The sequence below is a fragment of the Panthera tigris genome, chromosome A2 (genome assembly GCF_018350195.1).
Source record: "Panthera tigris isolate Pti1 chromosome A2, P.tigris_Pti1_mat1.1, whole genome shotgun sequence".
Classification (NCBI taxonomy): domain Eukaryota; kingdom Metazoa; phylum Chordata; class Mammalia; order Carnivora; family Felidae; genus Panthera; species Panthera tigris.
In genome coordinates this window covers 146678580-146703041 of record NC_056661.1, presented here as the reverse complement: position 1 = coordinate 146703041, position 24462 = coordinate 146678580, and the positions used below count along the sequence as shown (strand labels likewise).

The following is a 24462-nucleotide window of genomic DNA, read 5'->3' as shown; positions in this document are numbered from 1 at the left end:
TGAGCCGAAGTCGGCCGCTTAACCGACTGAGCCACCCAGGTGCCCCTAGACCCAGCTTTTAAAAGAAAGTAGAGTGGCACCTGGATGGCTCAGTCAGTTAGGCATCTGACTTTGGCTCGGGTCATGATCTCACAGTTCATGGGTTCAAGCCCTGTGTCGGGCTCTGTGCTGACAGCTCAGAGCCTGGAGCCTGCTTCAGATTCTGTGCCTCCCTCTCTCTCTGCCCCTCCCCTGCTTGCGCTCTGTCTCTTTCTCAACAATAAATAAACAATTAAAAAAATAAAAAGAGAAGAAAGTAGAAAGTACCACACTGCAACCTTTCCCTCCTCCATTTACCCTCTCCCCTCTACCTGTCACAGGACCTTTATACCCTAATGTGACTTTATGGCCAGCATCTGTGTATCAGTTAGCTATTTCCATAAAAGAGCTGTGTAACAAACCACCTCCAAAGTCAGTAGCAGATAATAATAAGCATTAACTCCCATAACCTGCACATCCATTGCATGTCAACTGATCTGGGCTAAGCTCAGCTGGGTGGTTCTGGCTCAAGCTTCTGCACCAGCTGGGCTTGTCTTCTGTCTGTGGGTTGGGCTCAGGTCTGCTCCACACGGGTTCATTTGGCTGAAGGAGAAGCAGCTACATGGGAATCTCTTTTCATGGCCATGACAGAAACGCAAGAGGGCAAGGCCAACCACAGAGGCACATCTCAAGCCTTTGCCTTGTGCTTGTTGTCATCCCGTTGACCAAATCAGGTCCTGAGACCAAGCCCAAGGACAAGGGCCTGGAAGTACACTCTATCTCTCCATTTACCGTGAGGCCAGGTAGGTAGGGCCCTGGGGACGTAGGAGGCTACTTCAGGGCAGTGAAGAGTTGGGACTCATGACACGATCTGCCATAGCCTGTGACCAGCCTCCTGGCCTCAGCCTCTCTGACCAGCCTGCCAAGGTCAGACATAACTGCTATCTCTGAGCAAAGAGGATGTGAGTGACTGTGTTCCGGGCACCTGGCAAGACCTGAAATAAACACAGCTTCCTGAGCCAGCGTTCAGCCACCACAGGTTCGAGCCTTGGCAGTGAGGGGGTCAGAGGTCATCACAGGAGACAAGAGCTCTTATGCAGCCGTGGCATGGCCCCAAGTCAGTAGAAGTGAAGTGTGGAAAGGCAGCCAGAGGCCACTAAAGAAAAGAAAGGGCCCTGGAGAGGTTTGGAGGGGCGCCCCAAGACCACGATGCTGAGATCCATATGGATTACCGAGTTACTAATGTTCTGGAAAAGGACCGGCTTTTCCCAGCTCTACTTCCTTTGCTCAGAGACAGGAGGACAGGACGGGGATGGATGGGACAGCACCAGGGACGACAGGCACCAGGCACAGTCCCTGCACAGCTTGATAGCTCTGCAGCAGCCCTTCAGAGTTTCTTAATGGGTCCTCTTGCGTCTTTTTTCCCCTTTTTTGACAATTTTGAAGGAAACTGGGTACTTAAGGAGACTCTCGGACATTTAAATTAACCCCCACCATCAGACTCAGCATAGGCACGGCAGCATTGGCATCCAATTATAAGAGGAGAGACAGAGGAATAACTCACATTTCGACGAGAGTGTCAAATATTTAAAGAAATGAGAGCTATGCACAGAGACGGTAGGCTGTGTCTATGGAACGTGTCTGAATGCAATCCACAGAGCAGCAGGCTCCCTTTGGGGCGCTCACAGCAACAGGCGGAGTGGGACTCGACTGCCAGAAGAAAGCATCTTCCCGATATCAGGGAAACCGAGCAGAGTCTAGACAGTCGGGGGCCAGGACTCAAGAAAACTCCCCCAGCTGCCTTGAGCACACCCAGGGCCTGGCCGCTCCAGGCGGTGGGCTCTCTTGATCAGAGTACGGAAGCTTGTCAAGGTCAAGGCCATGAGCTGAAGTCCTGTGTGGGCTCCTTCACTCTGTCTCAGTCAGTCCTTATCTTTCTATCCCAGGCCACTGTTTTAATACATTCACGGCTTTGTTCGTGGGGCCGGACAGGTGAGAGAATAGAGATGATGATTCTATTTATAGTATTTAAAACCCAGACGAAGCTATGCTCTATGATTTAGGGAAGTTTACCTTGGGGCAAAAGGGCGAAGAAAACCAATGTGAGTGTCAGAAAGGTAATGGGGGGGGGGGAGGAATAGAGGTAGATAGAGATAGATACCAGCACACAGGTGTTTCCTGCTCATAATGGCAAATGAGAAGTGCCAAAGTAGAGGCAAAGCAGTAACCGGAGTATCTTATAAAATCAGAGACCATTTGACCTCACAAGACCAGTTTGAATTCCGAGACCCTGCCCCGTGCCTCTTGGATGAGGTGGGAGGTGAGAAAGGGTTCTGGGTAGAACAAAGCTATGACATTATTTTTCCAAATCAGGAAATGGAGGCCCAGAGCTTGCGAATGACAGATCAAAGTTACATCACAGTCCATGATAAGAGATATTCATCCGAAACCATTTTGTCCATGTGAGATTAAATTGAAAAGGGTAATATGCCAATCTTTTCATGCAAGGATCTCAGAATATTTTATACACATGAATTTATTAGTCTAACCAGAAATAGTTGTCTTTTTGCGTCTGGCGTATTTCACTTAACACGATGTTTTCAAGGTTCATCCGTGTTGTGGCATGTGTCAGAATTGCCTTTTTTTGAAAAGCTGAATATTATAATAGTCCCTCCTTATCCACAGGGGATATGTTCCAAGACCCCTTGGTGGATGACTGAAACCATGGATAATAAAACCCTAGATATCCTGGTTTTTTCCTACATATACATACCTATGATAAACTTTAATTTATAAGTTAGGCACAGTGAGAGATTAACAACCATAATGAATAATAAAATAGGACAATTATAATAATATAGCATAATAAAAGTTATGCGAATGTGGTCTCTCTGTCCCCCAAATTTCTTATTGTACTGTACGTCTTGTGATGATGTGACATGATAAAATGCTTACATGATGAGATGCAGTGAGGTGAATGACGTAGGCACTGTGACATAGCTGTTGACCTTCTGATCATACATCAGAAAAGGAGATCATCTGCCTCCAGACTGCGGTTGACTGTGGGTCACTGAAACCGTGGATGGGAGGGGTGGGGGCAGGGGGCCGACTGTATTCCTTTGTCGATCTGTACCACACTCATTTATCCATTCGTCTGTTGGCTTGCTTTGGCTATGGGTTGCTCTGGGTTGCGTTCCCCCTTTTGGCTATTGTGAATAATGTTGTTATGAACATGGGTCAATAAATATCTGTTTGAGTCACTGCCTCCAGTTTTCTGGGGTGTGTACCCAAAAGGGCAATGACTAGATCGTGTGGCAATTTTATGTTTAGGTTTTTGAGGCACCACTACTATGCTGCCCCATAGGACTTTGCACAAACCCAGTGGCATATGCAAAGACGACCCTGTGCCGGCCCTGTCTGAACCCCTCTGCCTGAGGAGCCCCCCACTCTCCCCCAGCACTGCATAGGCACGCACAGAGGTTCTGCAAGGTGGTGGGGCTCCTGTCTTTAGAAGCAGCGAGGGAGCTCGTGCAGACACATCAATCAACACCTCTCCTGGAGTCCGGTGACCAGGGGACAAACCTCAATCTTTTGTGGTGTCTGAGACCATCCATCACTAGGATGGCTTGGGTCACATCGCCATCTGATTTGTTCTCCGAGCGGAAGCCCCCCTCCATGACTTTCTTTTCTCACCTCTTCCTGTGGTCTGAATTCCCTCACTCAGTTAATTAGCATGCCTGGCACTGTAGCTTAAGACTTTAATCAGCGTGGGGTGGTTTTAATTAATCGTGTGGCTCTGCATCTGGAGTGGTTTGTGTTCCAGGGTCAGAAGAGGAGCCGACGATGGGGGAAGGGAGAGGCGGCTTTGTTTGGTGTAAGATGTGGGCGGAGAATCTGGGGACTTGGGGGGAAAGAATCGCAATGCCACGGTGCTCGGAAGCCACCTGGGCACCCGTACAGCTTCCCAGCAAGGTGCGGAAGGTAACCTGAGCCATGAGGGTATAGAATCGCACCAAGATAAATGATGGATATTCCGTCTAGTTTTCAGAAGGGACCTCAAGTGTCAGAAAGTTTTCTGATGCTTTCCAGAATTACCCATGGGGTGGGGAGTGAGGCAAAGCAGTCGTATAGATGGGGAGATGTAGAGTCAGTCTGGAAGGGGTTGGCCGTTCTGGGGAATGCTGCCGAAAAATGGGCTTTTGAAGGTTTCCCAGGACCGACCTTCCTTGGGAAAGGCGAGGTGAGTGACAACTACCTCTCAGGTAATGGTAACCTTTTTGCCTGGTCTATAGCATCCACACTTTAGAAAGAATGGGGGAAAAGAAACGAGATAAAGCTCAGGAGAGTAATCAAAAATGACTGAGTGTATACATAGAAAGATCCTAAAAGAAAAGGTCGAGAGAAGCTGGGTCTCATAATAACTGCCTAGGAAGGACTTATGCCCCTGTCCCACAGGGATCTATCTAGATGAAAAGCAGAGAAAAAGACAAGTCTGTTACAGTATCTGGTAAAAGCACTGAATAAGTCCAGGAAGCAGGGCTGCCCCGGAGTTTCATCCCAGATGAAGTGATGGCTGCTGGTTAGGGGCAGACAGCACAGTTCAAGGAGGAAACAGTAATATCAAGGTGCTAAAGAAGAAAAATTCCTCCTGGCCTACTATACTCCTGGTGGAGTTCGTGGGTCCAGGGAAACCTGCCGGAGCAGTTTCCTGTGGTGTGGTAGAGAGGTAATGTGTCAGTGCAACAAAGAACGAGACATTAAGGACAAAGATGACAATAATAACCGTCACTTATAATGTCCTTGTGTGTTTACAAAGCAACTTCACACCTATCAGGTGATCTGTGCTCTGGGAAATCCCGTGAATTCGGGAGGTGCAGGGAGATTTTTATCTCCGTGTTTAAAGACGAGGGAAAATGAGACCCAGAGGGAGAGGAGGACCTCATTGCTGGTAAATGGTGGAGTCAGGATTTGAATCTCACTCTGTGGGCTCCTACACTCTTTCCAACCAAACTAAAATCACTCTCATTTAAAATGGGGAGAGGAAGGAGTTTATAATTCTAGGTATTGGCGTTATTAAACACCAGTTGCAAGATATTTTTAGAAATCTGAATGCAAAGCCTTTTGAGAACATCAGGTTCGCCAAGCAGCTGGCATACCCCCAGAGCCCCATGGCCCATCCATCTAAGACAGATTATAGAACATGTCAATGGGAGAAACTGGGGAGGATATTAATTAAGTTTAGACCAAGAAAATGCTTTTGATTGAACAAGCCATGATTTTCTCCTTAAGCCCATGCAAAATATGGAGTGCTAGACAAGCATCTGGAACACATGAAAACATTATTACGTACTTGTGTTACCAACTTTCACCATCTATGGCCCCTTTTATTACTTTTTCCCCTCTAGGCATCATGTTTTCAAAGATTTTTGCCTGCTAAACAAGCTGCATTTATTAAGTAATAATATATTTCCTATTCTTAATGTGGGACATACATCACCGAGTATGCACACAAAAAAGAAAACAGCAACAATCCAATTTCCATTACGCTTTGGGAAATATTGAAAATAGCGTGAGGACCTTATTACCACTCATGGATTCCGGGGAGTCCAGGTACTCTGGGCTGGGAACCCCTATTTATATGCTTACGTGAACAGCATGTCTGTGCCCACTTAAGGGATGAGGAGAGACATTAAAGAGGCAATAGGAATAGGGTAAGTTCCTGGCTAGGTGTAGAGCCAGCAGGGTAATTTGTACGAAATTGATTGTCAGAATTAATTCCAAGAATGGGAAGGTTGCATGTAGGCAGAGCTCAGGCGTGGCCCCTGCAGCTTACATGAGCACTAATAACGGGAAAGATAAAATCCCACGAGTGCCAAAAGATGTCTGAGAGGGCCACAAAGGCCAAGGGCAAAGCTAGAAGAACGGGAGGAGGAGGCCAACAGGTAACTAGGAAGAAGTAAAAATGCAGCACACGGTCAGTAAGATGGCTCAGCGGGCACCTGAGGAAACAAAACAAGAAGGTATATAAAGGGAGTAAGTAAATGAAGGTGGAAAGGGAAGAGCGATCATATGGGGTTTGGGTTTAATTATTAATTAATTCCAAAAGACAGTCTTGAGACTAATTGAGCAGACCCTGGTGCCAATTGGCCTGTGCGTGAGCTACAAGTAGCCCCTGCCAAGTGTACATCATTTTAGGGAGTCAGATGCCCGTGCAGCAGCAGGGGACGCAGCCTGTGCATTTGCCTATGAAACACGGAGGCTCGGTCAGGTCGGTGTGGTTTGTACTTCTTGGTGCCTGTTGTCTGATGGCGAAAAATTAAAAAGGGGCGGCCACATCAAATTCTCTTAGCACAAGCTGAAAAATTAGGTAAGAAGTCTTCTGCTGAGATAAAAAGGTGCCCCAAATAGAAAAGGATGATTAAAAAAAACCTTTTTGTGAGGAAGAAACTGGCAAACTAGAGAATAAAGACCAAGGCTATTGAAAGAAAATTAAAATTCATTTGATCCTGGGTATCGTGGTTAAGTACCTCCTATGTACCAGGCCCTGAGAAGTCATGTAAAAAGACATCCAGGCGAAGCTACATTGGAGAACAAAGAAATGCAAAAGATCTTTCCAAGTGTGCAGGCTATGGAAGCAATTGGGCTAGGCAGAAACGTCACGTGGAGCATTTTACATTAATAAGTGGCTGGCAAAAGCGAGTGGAAGGTTCTGGGGTTGGAGAGGAAGCCTCCAGTCATGAAAAGGGTGTGCGCAGGAGGAGAGGTAGCAAAGGCTGTTCTATGAAGGCACCAGAATGAAACACCTTTAGAGCCAGTTGGGCAACAGCATGAGAAAGAGAGAGGGCAGGTTAACAGCTACAAGGTGAGGTCACAGGCATGGAGAACAAGAACGAGAAGAGTCTTGGATTTGGCTTGTGTGCTCTCTGGGACCGCACAGATGATGAAACAAAAGGAGGGGAACCAAGAAGAAGGCAGAACACTGTATGGAAAGAAAGAGAAAGAAAGAAAGAAAGAAAGAAAGAAAGAAAGAAAGAAAGAAAGAAAGAAAGAAAGAAAGAAAAAGAGAGAGAAAGAAAGAAAGAAAGAAAGAAGAGAGGGAGGGAGGGAGGAAGGAAGGAAAGAAAGGGAAAAAGAAAAAGAAAGAAAGAAAGAAAGAAAGAAAGAAAGAGAGAGAGAGAGAAAGAAAGAGAGAGAGAGGGAAAGAAAGAAAGAAAGAAAGAAAGAAAGAAAGAAGAGTGGGAGGGAGGAAGGAAGGAAGGAAAGAAAGGGAAAAAGAAAAAGAAAGAAAGAGAAAAAGAAAAAGAAAGAGAGAGAGAGAGAAAGAAAGAGAGAGGGAAAGAAAGAAAGAAAGAAAGAAAGAAAGAAAGAAAGAAAGAAAGAAAAACAAGAATGAAGAAAGAATAAACATTTGGGTTTATTATATTAATAATAATATTAATATTATAAGTCAGTAGGTCATAGATTGGATGTTTGTAGAGATATTTTGGGGTTTTGACAGTGGGAAAGTTTAAATACGTCTATATAAATATCTTTCATAACAATTTATATGAATTCTAAGGAGGTTGTTTTCAAAGACTCCCAAGAGAATCACAGGTGGCTGTCTCCCCTGGATGCTTATGTGGCCACCTGCTCAAATACTATTTGGGGGTTCCTGGGTGGCTCAGTCAGTTAAGCATCTGACGTTAGCTCAGGTCACGATCTGGCAGTTTGTGAGTTCAAACCCCACATCAGGCTCTACACTGACAGTGAGGACCCTGCTTGGGATTCTCTCTCTCTCCCTCTCTCTTTCTCTCCCTCTCTCTGCCCCTCTTCCACTCGTGTGTCCTCTTTCTCTCTCTCTCTCAAAATAAATAAATAAACTTTCTTTTTTTTTTTTTTAAGATCCCTTCCGGTTCTGGAGCTCTGGACCTCTTCACATTCCTGCAATGATTTAGGTGATATATCTCATAGAATAGTGTCTCTTCCTGGTGAACGCTGGGTGTTCTGCAAAATCCTAATCACCCTTTTCTTGTCCTCCTGTCCTAGCTCACTAGAGTCCCTGTGGAGTCCTGTGGTCAGTATCGGAGCTGCAGTGAGTGCCTTGGCTCTGGTGATCCCCACTGCGGCTGGTGTGTGCTCCACAACATGTGAGTACCTGAGTACCACTGGGCATCTTCCTCCTGCCTCCTACTTCCCCACCCCACCCCCCACCCTTGCCCTCCCATAATCCTCTTCCTCCTCGCCTTCCCTGTCACCAATCTCCTTCCCTTTGATCTCTCTTCTCTCCCTGCCTTTTCTTACTCTGCCTTTTTTGTATCCTTTGCAAATCCTATCCCCTTCTTCTGTTCTGACTTCACTTTAAATTGCCAAATTCCCATAAGAAATATATGCAAATATCAGCTTGGGAATGATGATGAGTTAGGATATGGGATCACAAGGGTAGTAACATTCTAGAGGGCTGGAGGGAGGTTCCTGGATATTTGTGACTGTGGCTGTGGACTGATGTTCCAGGACTGAACACCAGGAAAAAGGCATTGATTGGACTTTTTTCTCAAGGCTCACGTAAGCCACAAAATCATGTGCGAGATACATACTCTCCATTTAGTGATTCAACATCCACATAACACTCTTCAATATCCACCCCCCCAAAAAACTTCTGGTATTTGAGGGGTATATTTTGAGTGTGTAGCACCCAAAGACCCTCCCTCTGCTGTCCATGCACTCATCTGGCTGTCAGGGGACCCTGGGCCTGGGGTCACTAGGCCAGTGAAGCCCCGTCCCAAGCGCTGGGTGTTCTCCCTATGTTCCCCTTAGTGCTGGTTCCACGGTATTCTCTAGAAGCCGGGAGAAGGCAGTAGTATATACAATGGAGGTAAATGATAACTGATCTGAGGACTGGGATACAGGGCATAGACAACCAACCCAGACACATGGAGGGAACTAAAGGCACTTCTTTGGAGATCCAAAGACCCTTAGCATTGCTGACTGGAGAAGCCAAAAATAGTTGGGCCCCACTCGGAGGGAATTTGATCCCAGTTAAACTACTGTTGCTGGAACCCCAGACTTCTAGTCAACACTTGAAACAGACATGTTCGTGTTGGACACAAGTGTTACACGTTAAGGAGAAAGGCTTTAGTCTTCCTGCGAAGTCTCTGAACTATGTGTGACCAACGACCATTTCTGGTCATTTTCAACTGTGAGAAGGTGGGGGGTGGGCAGGATCTTGTTTGCAGGAATGCTGGCTCAGAATTTAGGAATGCTTCTGAAAGTGAGAAGTGTCCTCTTAGGTGTACATCCTCTCCAAGGGAGTGGTCACCCTCCCATCCCTGGGGAACAGGCTCATGCATAATGAGTCCTTCTGCTCTTTGAGGGAAGGTCTGAAATCCCTCATGTGTATTATGGTGGGAAGAAATGGAGACCCATTGACCCACATAACTGAGAGATGACTGGAAACTGGGGGTGGGGACGTACTCAAATGTGTGTATGGTAACAGAGAGTAGCAGAGTCCAAGAGGGGCCGGCGTAACAGAACGGGGGAGATTGCATTCAGAATTCAGATCAGCTCTGATCAGCACAGAGGAGTGGCCGAAATGGTACTTTGCAAGGCAGAAGGGAAGTCATTTCCTTTTTCCCCCACAATGAGTCCTCTCAGAAAGGGACCGTGTTCCAGACCCATTGCTTCCCTTGGGGCCTAGGCCAGCTGGCTTTCTTCTCAGCCAAGGGTGGCTCAGCTGCTCCTGGCGTGGGGTGCTCACACCTGGCTTCCTTCAAGGACAAATCAGGAAAGCCGGCCCCTCTTGGACACTCTATGCCTGGGGGAGCCGAAGACAGGTCTCCATGTCAGCTTTGATCCTACCTAGAGAGACTGACCCACCCCACATAGCGCTAAGCCCTATGAGGAAGAGGGACCCGGAGGCTCTGAGAAGGAAGCAGAGAGACTGTGAGTACCCCTGCATCCCATCCCCAGAGCTGAGCCAAACAGGAAGAAGAAGAGGAGGGACCAGAAATTACTTCCTGCATGGCCTCAGTTTCTCCTTCAGAAACATAGTACCTGCCTCCTGTCAAGTGGCAGAAAACAGGGGTGAACTGGGGCCAAGGAGAAATCTGGACAGTTCATGAAGGAGCCCATCAGTCTGCACTGGGAAGCCAGCAGCTCTATGCTCAGTGAATGTGGCCTTAAAGAAAACAGCCATGGGCGTGAACTTTGGGAATCTGCCACCAAGGCCAAATTCCACATCGCCCAGCTGTGCAGCAATCTGGGGCAGCCCAGCTCATCTGTGAATTAGAGATGGCAGTGCCGGTCTCACCCACCTCACCAGGTCACTGGAGAATGAAATGAGATCCCGATGGCGAAAGCATGCCATGCACTGTGGAATGCTAGGCAGTGTAAGGCGGGAGGTGGGGCAGGAATCGTGACGCAGCTGGGAAAGGACTGAGAGCCCCTGGGTGTGGGCGCCCTGCCGCTTGTGATTTCGGTCAGCCCCCATTGATCGTCCAGACGGTTCCACTTAAATTGCATCCTTCCCTTCCCATGGGCATCCCAGCCTCAAACTGCCTTCCTCTGAGTGCTAGATGCTCCTGCTGGATCCCCCTCACCTCTGTTAACCTGGCATCCCATCTTCCTTTGAAGTTTACATATCTTATTCGTATGTGTCGTGTGGGAACAGCCCTTACTAGGCACACGTTCTCAGAAAGCAGGGGAAGGGCTGTCTCTGTGCTGCTCAGCACTGAGCGGCGGCGGCGGCGGCGGCGGCGGCGGCGGCTGCTGCTGGAGCTGCTGGCAGCTCTTCCTTTTGCCCAAAATGCCACGGTGAGAACAGGCGTGGGAGAGCCAGGAGGGACCTAGAAGGACGACGGGGATGGAAATCACTGAAGTCTACTTCTCACTCTTTGCAAATGCAAGTGCTATGGGGGGTTGGAAAGTATAGGCAGCTCCCATTACTCATGGTGGGTCTGTTCTGTAAGTCACCACAAACACCAAATCAGAGAATACCGATCCATAGCTCCTGGGGTGGTTCCCGGGGCTGGGTTCCTATGAGCCTCTGGTCACAGCATGTCTGTCAACCAGTCAGTACATAACTGTGCTCTATGTGGGTCTCTGTTTTAAAAACATTTGCGGCGGGGGGCGGTGGGGGGCACCTGGGTGGCTCAGTGGGTTAAGCATCTGACTCTTGGTTTCAGCTCAGGTCACGATCTCACGGTTCATGGGTTCGAGCCCCGCATGGGGCTCTGTGCTGACGGCACGGAACCTGCTTGGGATTCTGTTTCCCTCTCTGTCTGCTCCTCCCCTGTCTGTACTCTGTATAAACAATGTTTACTTCTTTATTTTTGAGAGCGAGAGACAGAGACAGAGACAGAGTATGATTGGGGGAGGAGCAGAGAGAGAGGGAGACACAGAATCCAACACAGAATCATGGGGCTTGAACTCGTGAACCACGAGATCATGACCTAAGCCAAAGTTGGATGCTTAGCCGACTGAGCCACCCAGGTGCCCCAGTGCGTCTCTGTGTAAAGCCACCTTATTTAATAGAAATTGTTTCATTAACACGGAATTCACAGCCAACAGCACCACATCTCTTGCCTGAACACAGCTTATCTAGCACACGTGTTTTCCCCATAAGGCATATCATGGTCTTCTCATGCTTAAGAGCCCTAGACAGCACTTCAGCACAACACTTGGGGGCCATTTTAAAGGGTGAAGTCACCAAGAAAATGCACAAAAATGCGAAACAAAATGTGGCACTAAAGAGACCATGAAAAGGACATTTGTTTATAGTATGAGCTGAAACAAGAAGGCAGAGTATCACTACCTTGTCCAGCCTCTGATGGAAATGTGTGCATGTGACCACTCCAGTTTTTCTCCACTCTGCTCATGTCCAGGAATGACCACAAAGGTGCCATAAGTATCAGTGTGGGGATTTTAAAGAAATGTCAGCAAGTAGGTGAATTTACAAAAATGGAATCCACAACTAATGAGGCTCAGCCGTAACTCTGTACATCAGAAACTTGGCATCCTTGTTTATGAAGAGGAAACAATAGCTTCTCGTGGTCATGGCAAGTGGATGAAATTAGGTAATAAAGGACGTTGTAGGTCAAGGTGATGTTCTCTGAAATCTTGAGCCTCCTGATGTTGGGGTCTATGCCAGTGCATGGTAAATCTCAGCTCCTCTGGGAGGATACAGCTCATGAGCACCCCCAGGTCAAGACTGCCTTCCAGCCTGCCCACCATGACACTCCCTCCCAGGGTTAATGACCAAGGAGAAGCTCTGGTCCACATGGCTGGATGAAGAAGAGAAGGTTCCTGGATCTTCTAAGATGCTATAAATCAGAATATAATGTTAAATATAGAGAGAGTGAGATAAGCAGATTGTAAGTGTACAGTTTGAACAGTTTTGACAAGTGGGAAGGCCCAGGTAATCCACACTCCCATCAAGATACACAAAATGTCCTTCATCCAGGAAGTTCTCTCATGCTCCTTCCCATTCTTTCCAGTGGACTTTTCTTCCGAGTTGCTTAAGTTCAGGTTGAAGCCAGACACTATTTCTTCTGATACACTCTCCATTTTATTTTATTTTTATGTATTTAATTTAATTTTAATTTTATTAATTTTATTTATATTTTATTTTTATTTTTATTTTTTATCTTATTTCCTTCCTTTCATTTTAAATAGATGCCAGCCAGACATTCATGGTTGGGAGAGATGCATGAGGACGCGGCCAGAGAAAGCTGGAGCAGGCAGATCAGAGCAGAAAGTGGCAGAGGACCAGAGGGAGCCCGCAGATGCTTCCCCTGGGGCCCCTCTGTTTGCCAGGCAGGGAGCGTGGTGACAAATGCAGGGGGTTTTATCATGCATGGGGGTGCCATGCCCCCATAGCCCTTATCCGTACACCTTTCACACTGGCCCTGCTTCCTTGGTGCCAGGCACTGTGCTAGGCTCAGGGGATCCAGGGGGACTACGTTAGACTGGCTCTGCCCTGAAGCTTCATGGGAACTGGGGCCCTTGGGCCAGGGAAGGGGTGGGGGCTGCAGACTGCACTGGAATCAGTGCATTTGGTAGGGCGCATCATGGGCAAGCCCCTGTGCTAAGTGCTCCAGGGCCCAGCAAGACTGACCCTAAGGAAACCAGGGCAAAAGACCATCAGGAAGAAGGTTCCTTTGAGTATCAAGACATGCCACTTTTCTGTCACTTTTGCCAACTTTTTATGGTTGTAAGAAGTAGGAGGGTGGGAACTTGGTAGCAAGCGAGCAGCCGAAGCTGTGTATGTGTGTGTGTGTGTGTGTGTGTGTGTGTGTGTGTGTGTGTGTGAGACAGAGAGAGAGAGAGAAAAATGGAGGGGAAGAAACAAGGAACAGAAGGAGAGAGCATAAGAGAGAGAGTGAATAGTCTAAGGGCAGGGCCCCTACTAACAGGTGGCTCAGGCTGAAAGGGTCCTTTCTACCAGCAAGGGCACAGGTGGGGTGCAGACTGAACAGGCTTAAGAAATGCTTGTGTAATTGAAGCCTCCCTCCTGTTACTCACTCTTGATTGTCTCAGAGCACGGGCCTGCCAACCCAGTAGCACAGAGCATCGCCCCTTTGTCCTCTCATACGGTCCCTGACCCAGCCTGCAGGCTTGCTGGTTTCCAATGGCAACGACAGTTTCAACAAGCTGGGTTTTTGTTTGTCTGTGAATCTTGAGCTTGTATTCCCAGGGCCTTTACCTTGGGCCTGACCCTACCTATTCCGACTTGGGGGAAGGTAAAGGAAAGCCTCCAGCCCAGCCTCACCTGTCTTGGGCCTAGAACATTCCCTCCAACCAGGCTTGGCATGTCCCCAGGCCTCCCTCCCATCTTCCCCCGACCAGGCCCAGGCTGAGAAGCCGATCTCAGTCTCAGCAGGTAACGGGATCCCATGGCAGACCCAGCCACATCGATTGGCCCAGACGTTACCTTTCTGAAGAAGGTTCATCAGCGTCACTCCTGGGAGGCTCATGTAACCCAAGACATCAACAGGGGAAAGATAAGACCAGCTTTGCCCAAGTCTCTCTTGCCCCCTGGTGTCCCCACCTCTTTGCAGATTTCTTCTGTTGGAAGGATGCCCACCCTTTGATGCTTGGCCCAGATTACTGCTCAGTATCCACTCCTTTTCTTCTCTATATCATTTCTGCCTAGATGGAGAAAGGGAAAGGGAAGGAGAGGAAAAGTACTGGCACCCAGAGCGGAAGGGAGGGGTTAGAGCTAAGAACCTGTCAGTGGTCAGAGTCAGGGTGGGCTCACTTTCCTCAACTGTAAAGCAGCAATGAAAGAGCCATCTTGCCACCACACCATGGAAATGAAGGGAGGGGATGAGCCTGACGTGCCCTCACTGTGCCTGGAGGTCACCCTGATTGCACTGACTGCGGAAGCAGAGGCAGTGGGTCAGACCCCACGGCCTCCTCCATGGTCTCCGGCCCTTCCTGTCCTCTCCAAGACCAGAAAGCTCTGGCTGAGCAGCCAGAACAAACCCACCACTGGAAAGTTTCCCTGCCTTGAGCAACTCCAACCAGCTACACCATGTAGGCAGTGTTCAGGGACCTCGGTCTTCACTGGTCCCTGAGAAAATGCACAGTTTGTCCCATAGCCATGGCCAAGTGTCCCCTTAATGGAGCATAAATGGATTCTAAACATGTAAGTCCTTCCCTGCTGCCTTTTGGTATATCCCATAGCCTGGTTTCATTTTCTCCTTAAGCTGTATCGAAGGACTACCTAATACCAACCTGCTAAGGCACCGGTGTCTCTGAGAGCCGTTTGCAGGATGCCCACCCACTCGTGAGGCATTGTTAGAATCACTTCTGCCCAGCAACCTTTCCAGTCTATACTCTGGCCTTCCCTCTTTGCCAAAAAGCTTTCAGCCCCTGGTCCAGAGGGAAGAATCCCAGACTAGATTTTGGTACAGTCAAGTTTTTCCATCTGTGGCCCAGCAGATACATAGTATGAGTTAAGGAATCTTGCTTTTTCCTCTCCCAGCTACCACCTCCCCACCCCCACCCACATACATGTGTATAACACATGCTTTCATGACCAAAGGATGTTCAGTCAGCACTGCCATCAGCTCATAGGAATTAGGAAAGTCCTGTGGTCCATATGATCTCGGCGTGTCCCTTCCAGTCTAATGACTTGACTTTCTGGGGACAGCCTGAGGGGCTGGGCTGCCTCGGAGGTTGAAGTGCAGATGTGCACAGCCATATACCAGCATTCACACATTCTAGCCACGTGTGTCCAGCCATGCCACCCTGGCCTCATGGTGTGGAGAGCCCCATGCTCACACAGAGCACCCCAGCTCACACAGAGCAGAGTGCTGCCCAGCACCTGACTTGGTGACATTAAAGAAAGCTCCAGGCTGTTGGGTAATGTGTGGTGTGCAAGCTGATCAAATCAACCAGAGTAACTGGTCAGTGTGTCTCAAGTAACATACAGCAGCCCCCTTGTTACTTACTGGATTGAGGGGAGAGTGGACCAGGCTGCTGCACCTTGCCTTTGATTTTTCCTCCTCCTCCTCCTCCTCCTCCTCCTCCTCCTCCTCCTCCTCCTTCTTCTCTCTCTCTCTCCTTCTCCTGCCCTCTGTCCCTCTCCCTCCCTCCAATCCTACTCTTCTCTCCACCTCAACTTTCCTAACCTCCCCTCACCCTCAATAGAAATAAATAGGTCCCAACAGCACTCCCTACCAATGAAGAGAGAGACCATCCCTGCTTCCCCCTCCAGTTGAACACCTGCTAAATATAATTCTCTTCTCAGAAACATAAATTCTTTTCTTAGAAAAGGGACATCCCCTTTTTTGTGTGTTCAATATATCATTTGTTTGAAGACAGGCTGAAAGGAAGCCGAGATAAGACTCCCAACTGGGACCCAGGGCAGAGCTCAGCCCCTCTGTGCAGCCTATGGTGTTGGGCCAGGACCATGTGGGCCACATAAGCCCACAACGGCTCTTGGGCCTCCTCTGGGCTCTGAACCTGCTGGTGCCGTTAAGTCCTGTGCCTTCCTCCTGTTTTGGCGAGTGAGACCCGGAGGCGTGGTACCCCACATCTGCTGCTTAGGTTGGCTTTGGAGCCTTAGAGAAGGCAAAGGGCGGTGAGTACAGTTGCCAGTTCAGCAGCTGATGGCAAAGGGGACATCTCTAAGAACAGCCTAAATCCTTAGGTCAAGACCATGGTGTTAGTCACCAGATCCTAGAATTGTGACACTGCAGGGATCACCTGATCCACACCCTTTGTGTAAGAAACCTCTTGCACACTCATCTGCCTGGAAAGGGTCCCTTCATTCTGTAACTCACCTTCCTCTAGGCTGCACAGATGTGTCTTCCCACTTCTGTGGGCTTTCCTAAAGAGGGCAAGGCCAACGGTATTGGCAAACCCAGTTTCTTCCCTCATCAGGGTTCCCAGATGTGGATACAGTGACCTAAGAGCCCCTGCTAGTAAGCATTCCTCTTAACTTTTCTGGAAAGCTCATTTGGGAAACTCTAACCCCATCTCATTTTTTTCAACCTCCTCATGTTCTAAACCCAGCTTCCCTCAAGGGTGCACTTAAGCCCAGGCCATGACCAATGCGAGATGTTTAAGGATGGGGGAGGGGTCAGCTGTGGAGAGAAGTCAGGAGACATTCTGCGAGGCAAAGCGGGTGGGCCCCTGCTGGAGGGCCAGGGGACAGACCAGCACCTACCCCCCAAAACTGAAGACTCACCCAGACCCCACCTCACCCAGACCCCACCAGCCCCAGTTCCAAATTGAAATTTGCTCACCCAGTTGGTGGCACTGAACGTTAATATTTCTATCGCTGTCCTTAGGAATTAATTTCTAAAGAACTTAATCACCACCTCTTCCCTCTCCCTCACCCCCTTCCTTTCTCTGTTCTTCTCTTTTCCAATTTTCCACTTGGCTGGGAATTCTCCAGCAGCGAAAGTTCAGGCTTAGGGGAGGGCGGAGGTGGCTGCTTCATTAGAGAGGATAATCTCATTGGAACCACTGGCTTGAATAATAACCCCTCCAAGGGCCAGGCCTCTGTCCCCATGGCCTTTCAGCACCTCTGAACTGGGGCTGGAGGGCCCAACTGCAGACAAAGCGGAATGCGGAAGGGGCGTAAGACGAAGTTAGTAGAGCCAGACTCCAATTCTGGGGGCCTGAGCTGTCTTCTCGGGGGCCCGCTTCCTACTGGCCACATGCAGATCTGTGTTGTGAAAGGGCGTGGTGATGGCAGCCCCATGGATGACTGTCTGAAGACTCCAAGTCACCTAGCATGCGCTTTTTGAGTCCTGCCTGGCAAACGGATGAAGCAGGTCCTTCCTCCAGCTCCAGGGTCCTCCCACAGTGGAGTTGAAGGAAATGCCATAGCAAGTACCTGGAGCCCTTTTGAAAGAAACAAGCCACCACCCCGCTACCCCCAAAAGTCATGCCTTAATCCTTTGCACACTTCCCAACTCTTGCCTGGGCTAATGAGAAATCACAGTCCTAGAAGAGTAGGAGGCCATTACCCTGACATTCCCCATAAGGACTCCGAAGGAATCCATCCTTCCCCCTCCATTACCCTCTCACATCTAAGGTCAGCTGTCTGGGTTTTGGGGCATTTGCAGCCTCGGCCCTCATGGGCCCTGAGGGGTAGTAGAAATGTCAAAACATCCCTGGCACTGACCTTAAACTTGACTTTCCACTAACAGAGCTGAGTACTCAATACCCTTTGACAGCTACTGAGAAAGCAGAACTCCAAGCGAGCCAGACCACTCTTTCCCTCTTTCCTCCCTCCTGGTCTCTGGGGCTCCCCGTCCCTCATTAGGAGGAAAACTGCTGGAGCCATCTCTGTCTTTTTGTCTCTGGTTTGCCCCATGGGCCAGTCTGGAAAATCTGTGCTTCTGTGTCAGCTGTGGTTTAGAGAGCTTGCATGAGGAAGGCGGAGCAGGGATGGGGTCACAGTGCTAGTGGACATGTACTGATGGCTTATCGCGTACGAGCTATGCCCTGTTCTAAATGTTTTACATGCATGACTTCACTGAATTCTCCATAATAACCCTATTTGTTAGACACTGTTTTGTCCCCATTTTGTAGAAGAGAACATTGAGGCACGAAGTGGTTAAGTTATTTCCCCAAGATTACACAGTTAGATGGGATGTTTGAAATTATAAGCTACAGGTGGCTTCCCTGGTAAGACCTAAATTGGGGGTCAGGGGGATAACGAGTATGTGGTTTGGGGGCTCTCAAATTTGGGGAGCCATGGCAGGATGCAGCCACACCAACTTTGGAAGCAGCAAACCGTGCAGGTGTGCCTCATCTTGAGACCCCCCCCCCCCAACCAAGTACCTTTGTACACCTGCAAGAGAAGTAGAGTCCTCTCTTCTCCATCTGAGTTTGTATTTAGTAACTCCAGGTAAGGTTTGGCCTGGGTGCAGGTTCATTTTTCTCCCTTCATAATTTGATCAAAGACATTTTTCAGACCTACTGATTGCTGTTGGAAACACGAACTTCAAAGTTGGGGAGTCAGTGAATAATTTAAGCCTGTACCAGCTCTCTGGGTCTGCTGTTAATGGGAGTAATAACACTATTAATAGCGATGTCAGTGCAGACACCCTGGAAAAGTCCATAACATTAGCTTAATGGCTGGAGGTAATGAAGTCCTCACAGAGGAGCTAGCCTGGTAAATTAACTTCCAAGACTTTTAGGCAGACGCCCTTGTTGCCATGGTCGGCTAGAGCAGGCAGGGAGTGCCAGGGAGGTGACCACATTCATGTCTGACCCTTCACTCTTGGGTTTCCTAGAAGGATCCTGGAGAATTCACAAGTTGCAATAATATTCAAAGTGCTTCCCAGTGGCAGGCAAGAAGAAAAAAAAAAAACAGTGATTAGCTTAGAGACAAAGCTTGAAGGGAAATTTTGAAATTGCCTTAAGCAACATGAATCGAACATCAAGATGGCAGGGAAATGGGTTTCGTCTGCAGCAAGAGGGGGTCTGTCCTTCCCTCCTCAGTCTCGAAGCTTCAGGGAGGTACAGCACGGCAGAGGCTCCAGGGTTCATCTGTATTCAAATACTGGCTCTCTCTGTTGAGCTGGTGACCTCGGGCAAATTACCTACCCTTCCTGCAGTTTCCTGGTCTATAAAATGAGTTTTTAAATGGTACCTGCCTTGCGCATTGTTGGGAGACTTTGACGTAAACCGCAAGCCTCTTACCAGGGAGCCCAAGAAACGCTCAGTGACTAGTAGCCATGATTGTATTACTTAAAATTGTTTTTCACTTTCACGTTACATGTCCAATTTACTCTGCATTCATCATTTTTGTCCCTGCGTCTCCCCTTCTTCCTTTAGTCCATGCCTTCAGTGACTTCTTCATTTGCTAAATTCTCCCCCTAGACTCGCCACTGTTAGGCCGTCCCTCCCACAGAAGCCAAAGCTGTCTTCCTTCCCTGTGGCATTCTTCCTGATGACTCAGGCGCGATCTCCCTGCTGCCCCAGCTTACCTCAGCTTGTCCCTCTAAGGACCCTGCTTTCCCTTACCCCGCAGCAGAATCAGGAGTCCGCAGCTTCCAGATCACGGCCGCTCAGCAAAGGTCCACATTCACATGGCTTATCGGATCTGCATTAAAAGCCTGTTCCCCAAAGCTCAGATACCTCCAGGCGGTGAACTCCCACTGTAAGGCAAGGATGCCCTGGCCCTGGCGGAGAGTTTAAGCACCTTCCCCCATGTGTGGTGTGCACATTTGGGTGAAGGTACATGATTCTTATGTGCATGTTTCACAAGCTCCATCAGTGAAGACTGTAAGATCCCAGATCACCCTGGATGTAGTCTACCCGTGACGCAGTGTACTTTGAACAACACAGGACGCTAAGCAATAATAGCAAACCTTCTCTAACGGTAACCCTGGGCCAGGGAGCTGGGACTCCCCTCCAAGGCGGTCTGGCTCCAAAGCATGCTTTGAACTGCTACACTCTGTTCTTTTGATCCTTCCTTCCCTCCCTCCCACCCACCTACATTTGTCCTCTGGCTGCTGGACATGAGGTATACAGGGGATTCCAAAATAAGTCAGGCATCATTTCTTCTTTTGAGCTCACGCCTGGTAGGAGAGGCTGCACTTAACCCAATAATTATAATATAATCAAAGACTTTCTAGACTGTAGGAAACCCCCAAATGCTCTGAACTCTGCCTCAGGTGGTAGCAAGGAGAGATTGCAGATGCACAATGGTTGAACCACATCTGGAGGGTAGGTAGAAGCTGGACAGGGGAAGTGTGGGAAGAAGGTGGTCCAGAGAGAAGTGGCCAGCACAAGGCAAGGAAATCGGAAAGAGTATTTTGTATATCGGGTGAGAATAAGTCTCAGTTTGCCTAAGAGGGGAGGAGAGTTACAGGGCTGAGGATGGATGGGGAGGTAGAATAGCAGGACTTTGCAGCTCTTTATGTTAATGAGGAGTAGGTGAGGGGTCTTTAGGGTGACCCCCAAGTTTCTGCATTTGGCAACAAGTGACTAGAATAACCATCTTTTTCACATTCAGGCACGGTGGGGGAGGAACAGGCTGGAGGAAGGAGGCAAAGAGGGCAGTTCTGGACACATCGAGTTTGAACATGTCCTGGGAGCCACTGGCAGTGCCTGACCTCCGTGCCAGCCCCTCACTGGAGCAAGTGGCCTTCTCCTAAGTCACTCATTGTTCGTCCCTCCCAGGTGCACCCGGAAGGAGCGCTGTGAGAGGTCCAGAGAGCCCCGCAGGTTTGCCTCTGAGATGAAGCAGTGTGTCCGGCTGACTGTCCATCCCAGCAACATCTCTGTGTCCCAGTACAATGTCCTGGTAAGGGCAGTGGGATCCGGGTCCAGGGTCATGGGAGAACCCTCTCCCCACCAAAGCCCCCCAGTGTCCTTAAGAACTGGGCCAAGCCTGACCAACAAAGCTGCTCGAGAGCACCCTTAAAGAATGTGTCCCTGGAGATGGAAGAGGGGGACACGCACAGGAATAATGGGGCAAGGCCCTCTGCATAATGGATGGAAAGATGGGGGCGCCTGGGTGGCGCAGTCGGCTAAGCGTCCGACTTCAGCCAGGTCACGATCTCGCGGTCCGTGAGTTCGAGCCCCGCGTCAGGCTCTGGGCTGATGGCTCAGAGCCTGGAGCCTGTTTCCGATTCTGTGTCTCCCTCTCTCTCTGCCCCTCCCCCGTTCATGCTCTGTCTCTCTCTGTGCCAAAAATAAATAAAAAACGTTGAAAAAAAAAAATTAAAAAAAAAAAAAAAAAAAGAAAGATGGGGGAAAGTGTGACAGCAGAAATGATTGAATGGGTGACCAAGAGAGGGAGGATGATGAGAACTATATCTTTGTCTGCAAGATGGGAAGGATTCATGTGCGGAGGAAGAAAGGGGCAGGATATGGCCCATGTTCATGCACTGGGCACTTGGCGGTTGGTTTGCCGTTTTTCCAAAACAGGGGATGATGGAAGAGAAGCTTGGCCAGCAGTACCTCAGTCCTGCCCGCCTTTCTTTCTACAAACAAATCCCCTAAGGCCTCCCATTTGCTGGGCCAAATCCATTCATATGTAACGAAGTCTCCTCTGTGTCTGTCTCTTTACCTCCCACCGCCTCTGGTCTTGTGATCAATCGCGGCTTTCTTTATGTTAACATCACCTCCAGTTTTCTCTCTTTTCTTTCTCTCTGATCTCTCTTGCTATCCCTCCTTCTCCTTTTATTACATACCCTTCCGTGCCCCACTTCACTCTCTTCCTCTCTCTCCCCTTGCCGGGGCTGTTCGCAGCTGGTCCTAGAGACATACAATGTCCCGGAGCTGTCAGCTGGAGTCAACTGCACCTTTGAGGACCTGTCAGAGATGGATGGGCTGGTGGTAGGCAATCAGATCCAGTGCTACTCCCCAGCAGCCAAGGAGGTGCCCCGAATAATCACAGAGAATGGTGAGTGTTCCCCAGAGGCAAAGCTGGGTGGCATGTCTTTCCTCCTGGCCTGATGAGAACTCAAGACAGGCGTTGGGGGGGCGGGGGGCGGCGCGGAGGAAGCCCACTGGCAGGGGAGAGTCAGAGGAAGGGGGTGCTTTGGTGGGTATGATACAGAACAGGAGGATGAAGTGTCTTTTTGCTGCTCTCAGAAATGACTGTTGAAACCAGGTGAGCATCCCAGAGTCGGCCTCATCCTAGGTAGGAGCAGCTGCAGAGAGCACGGAGAGAGGCAAGGCCACAGCATCAGAATGTGCCAGCTGAGTTTAGAGATTGTCCTGGAGCAGGAGAGGGTGGTGTGGAGGGGCAATGCGGGAGGGGCAGCTGGTCAGGAGCATGGGGCGGGGGGGGTGCCTATGTCAGGGCTCCTATGGCTCTGTCCCCTGCCTGAACTCCTGGGTCACTGATCTCGAACCACTGCCTCCCATCCCCACCCTGCCCTGCCTTCCCAGAGCTGCACGTTCATGGCCAGCTGCACTGGGAGGAACAGGGGTGGACAGAGGCCCAACGCCGGTGAGGGACAGGCCCAGCCTGGGCAGATTGATTCCATGTTGGCCCTCCCATTTGGGCTTGTCACATTTGTTCCGAGCTGATTGATTAATGAGGCTCTCGGGGAAGGCACAGAACAAGGCTGGCAGTGGGGGCCTGGGGTCAGGGCTGTGAATTAAACATGGGCTTCCAGCTCCTCCCTGGCGCCAGCTGAGGGTTCCAGGGACACCCGCCTGAACGGAGCCCTGAGCCCACCAGAGGAGGGGGTGTAAGACCAGGGTGTCTCCTTACCGAGATGGGGAAGGAAGTCGTGTGTGCACATACATGCACATACATGCAAAATCTCTTGCGTGGCTTGTGGCAATATTCCAAAGCGTCTACATGTTTGTCCTGGTAGCTAATCAATGTGTATGTTTATAATTCTGTGAGTCTGGCGTGGACACCGTGCATGCAAGCCTGTCAGGGTATGTGCACATGAGAGCTGGTGAGCAGATGAGGGGTGGGTGCCGGGAACACAGTGTGGAAGGAAGAATAGACCAGAAGCACCCTCTGCAGATGTTCTCAGGGCTGTCCTGGGACTGGGCCCCCCTGAATCAGAGTCCTGTTAGGGGAGCGGCACCCCTTTCCCAGTGCACATCACTCTCAGTAGGACCCTCATATGGGATCCTGGCCTTTTCCCTGACCTCGTGGTTGGCTCTGCCCCCCAGGGGACCACCATGTCGTCCAGCTGCAGCTCAAGTCCAAGGAGACGGGCATGACCTTTGCCAGCACCAGCTTTGTCTTCTACAACTGCAGCGTCCACAATTCGTAAGTGCCTCCCAGCCTCACTCAACTCCCTGTTCCTGGGGTCCGTGATCATCCAGCGATAGAAGATGCTGGCACTGTTTGCAAGAAGCCCTATAAGGAGGAGGATGAAACAGACCCCTTCCGTGGCACCCACAGGGTTAATAGGAAAAGCAGAGCTGGAATGAGGAGAGTAAGAACTTGTAGGGTGGGGATCTCCAAATCCCTGACCTATACATCTCTGGCATCACTCTGCCTCACCTGATTCAGTTCCCACCATCTGTTGAGGAGGAGGGCGTCCCTCACCTGAACAACAGAGCAGCTAGCACCCTGGGTGAGAGGAGGGGTGTCAGGAGGGAGAGAAGCCCCCACGTATGTCCAGGCCAGGGCAGGTGGTCCAACAAAACCCTGAATGCTCAGCTCTCCCCAGTGCCCTGAGGGCTGCTGGGTCAGGACTCAGGCTGTGGAGAGTCAGAGCAGGGCAGAAAGGTCCATGCTGGCGGGCTCTGGCCTGGGAAGTCTTACTCCGGCTCTAGCTCTGGCCCTGGCCCTGTGTTTGACTGAATAATCCATTTCCCAAGGGAAGGCACAGAGGACAGAGTCTCGGGCTCTCGAGTCAGACCAGCTGGAAACTTAAACCATTCTGTGTCCCAGTGTCCTCTGTCAGTGGGGAAATAATAGTCCTCCTTCCAGGACTGTCACCCACATATTCCACCTGTGACGTGGCAAGGGCACTTCCAGGCAGAGCTGTGGTTGGCTGGGACACCCCTGGTTGCTGCCCCTGCACATCAACCCAGCTTGGCCCACAAGACACCTGTGAAGACTAGAAGAGCCATTACAAGCACAGCAGTTAGAGCCACTGTCCAGGCACTGCTCATGTTTTTGCTGTTATTTTATTATTATTTCCTCTGTAAAATGATGGAGTTGGACCAGACTGAGAAAGTACAAGCCTTCTTTTTTTTTTTATCATAGAAACCTTTCTCCAACCAGAATTAGATGTGGAAGCCCAATATTCAAGGCAGATGAAAGTAGGAGCTACTCTGGTTGAGGGTTGAGGGCTTCTGGAACCCCTCTGTCTTGGAATCCCATACATCTCCTCGTCTCCAAAGAAGCTGCATGGAACCCCCAGGGTTCCATAGAGCACAGTTTGAAAACCATAAAGCCCTGCTTGTTTTAAAATGCTATCCTGTTTTCCTCTCCCTGTAGGACAAGCTAGTTAACATAACCCAAGACATTTTGGGACTTTAGGCCGATGGAATGTTGGTCTACCTATCTGG

The 24462-nt window shown here is 49.6% G+C and overlaps 1 protein-coding gene across 5 annotated transcripts in view; it reads left to right on the top strand.

Annotated features, from left to right (window-relative positions):
- Nucleotides 1–24462, top strand: part of PLXNA4 (plexin A4) — a 586108-nt gene that overhangs the window by 473297 nt on the left and 88349 nt on the right. For all 5 annotated transcript variants that reach the window (XM_042972611.1, XM_042972629.1, XM_042972638.1 and 2 more), the window contains 4 exons: nucleotides 8044–8144; nucleotides 20647–20770; nucleotides 21721–21874; nucleotides 23110–23209. In XM_042972611.1, coding sequence (XP_042828545.1) covers nucleotides 8044–8144; nucleotides 20647–20770; nucleotides 21721–21874; nucleotides 23110–23209 — 479 coding nt within the window. The remainder of the gene's footprint in view (nucleotides 1–8043; nucleotides 8145–20646; nucleotides 20771–21720; nucleotides 21875–23109; nucleotides 23210–24462) is intronic.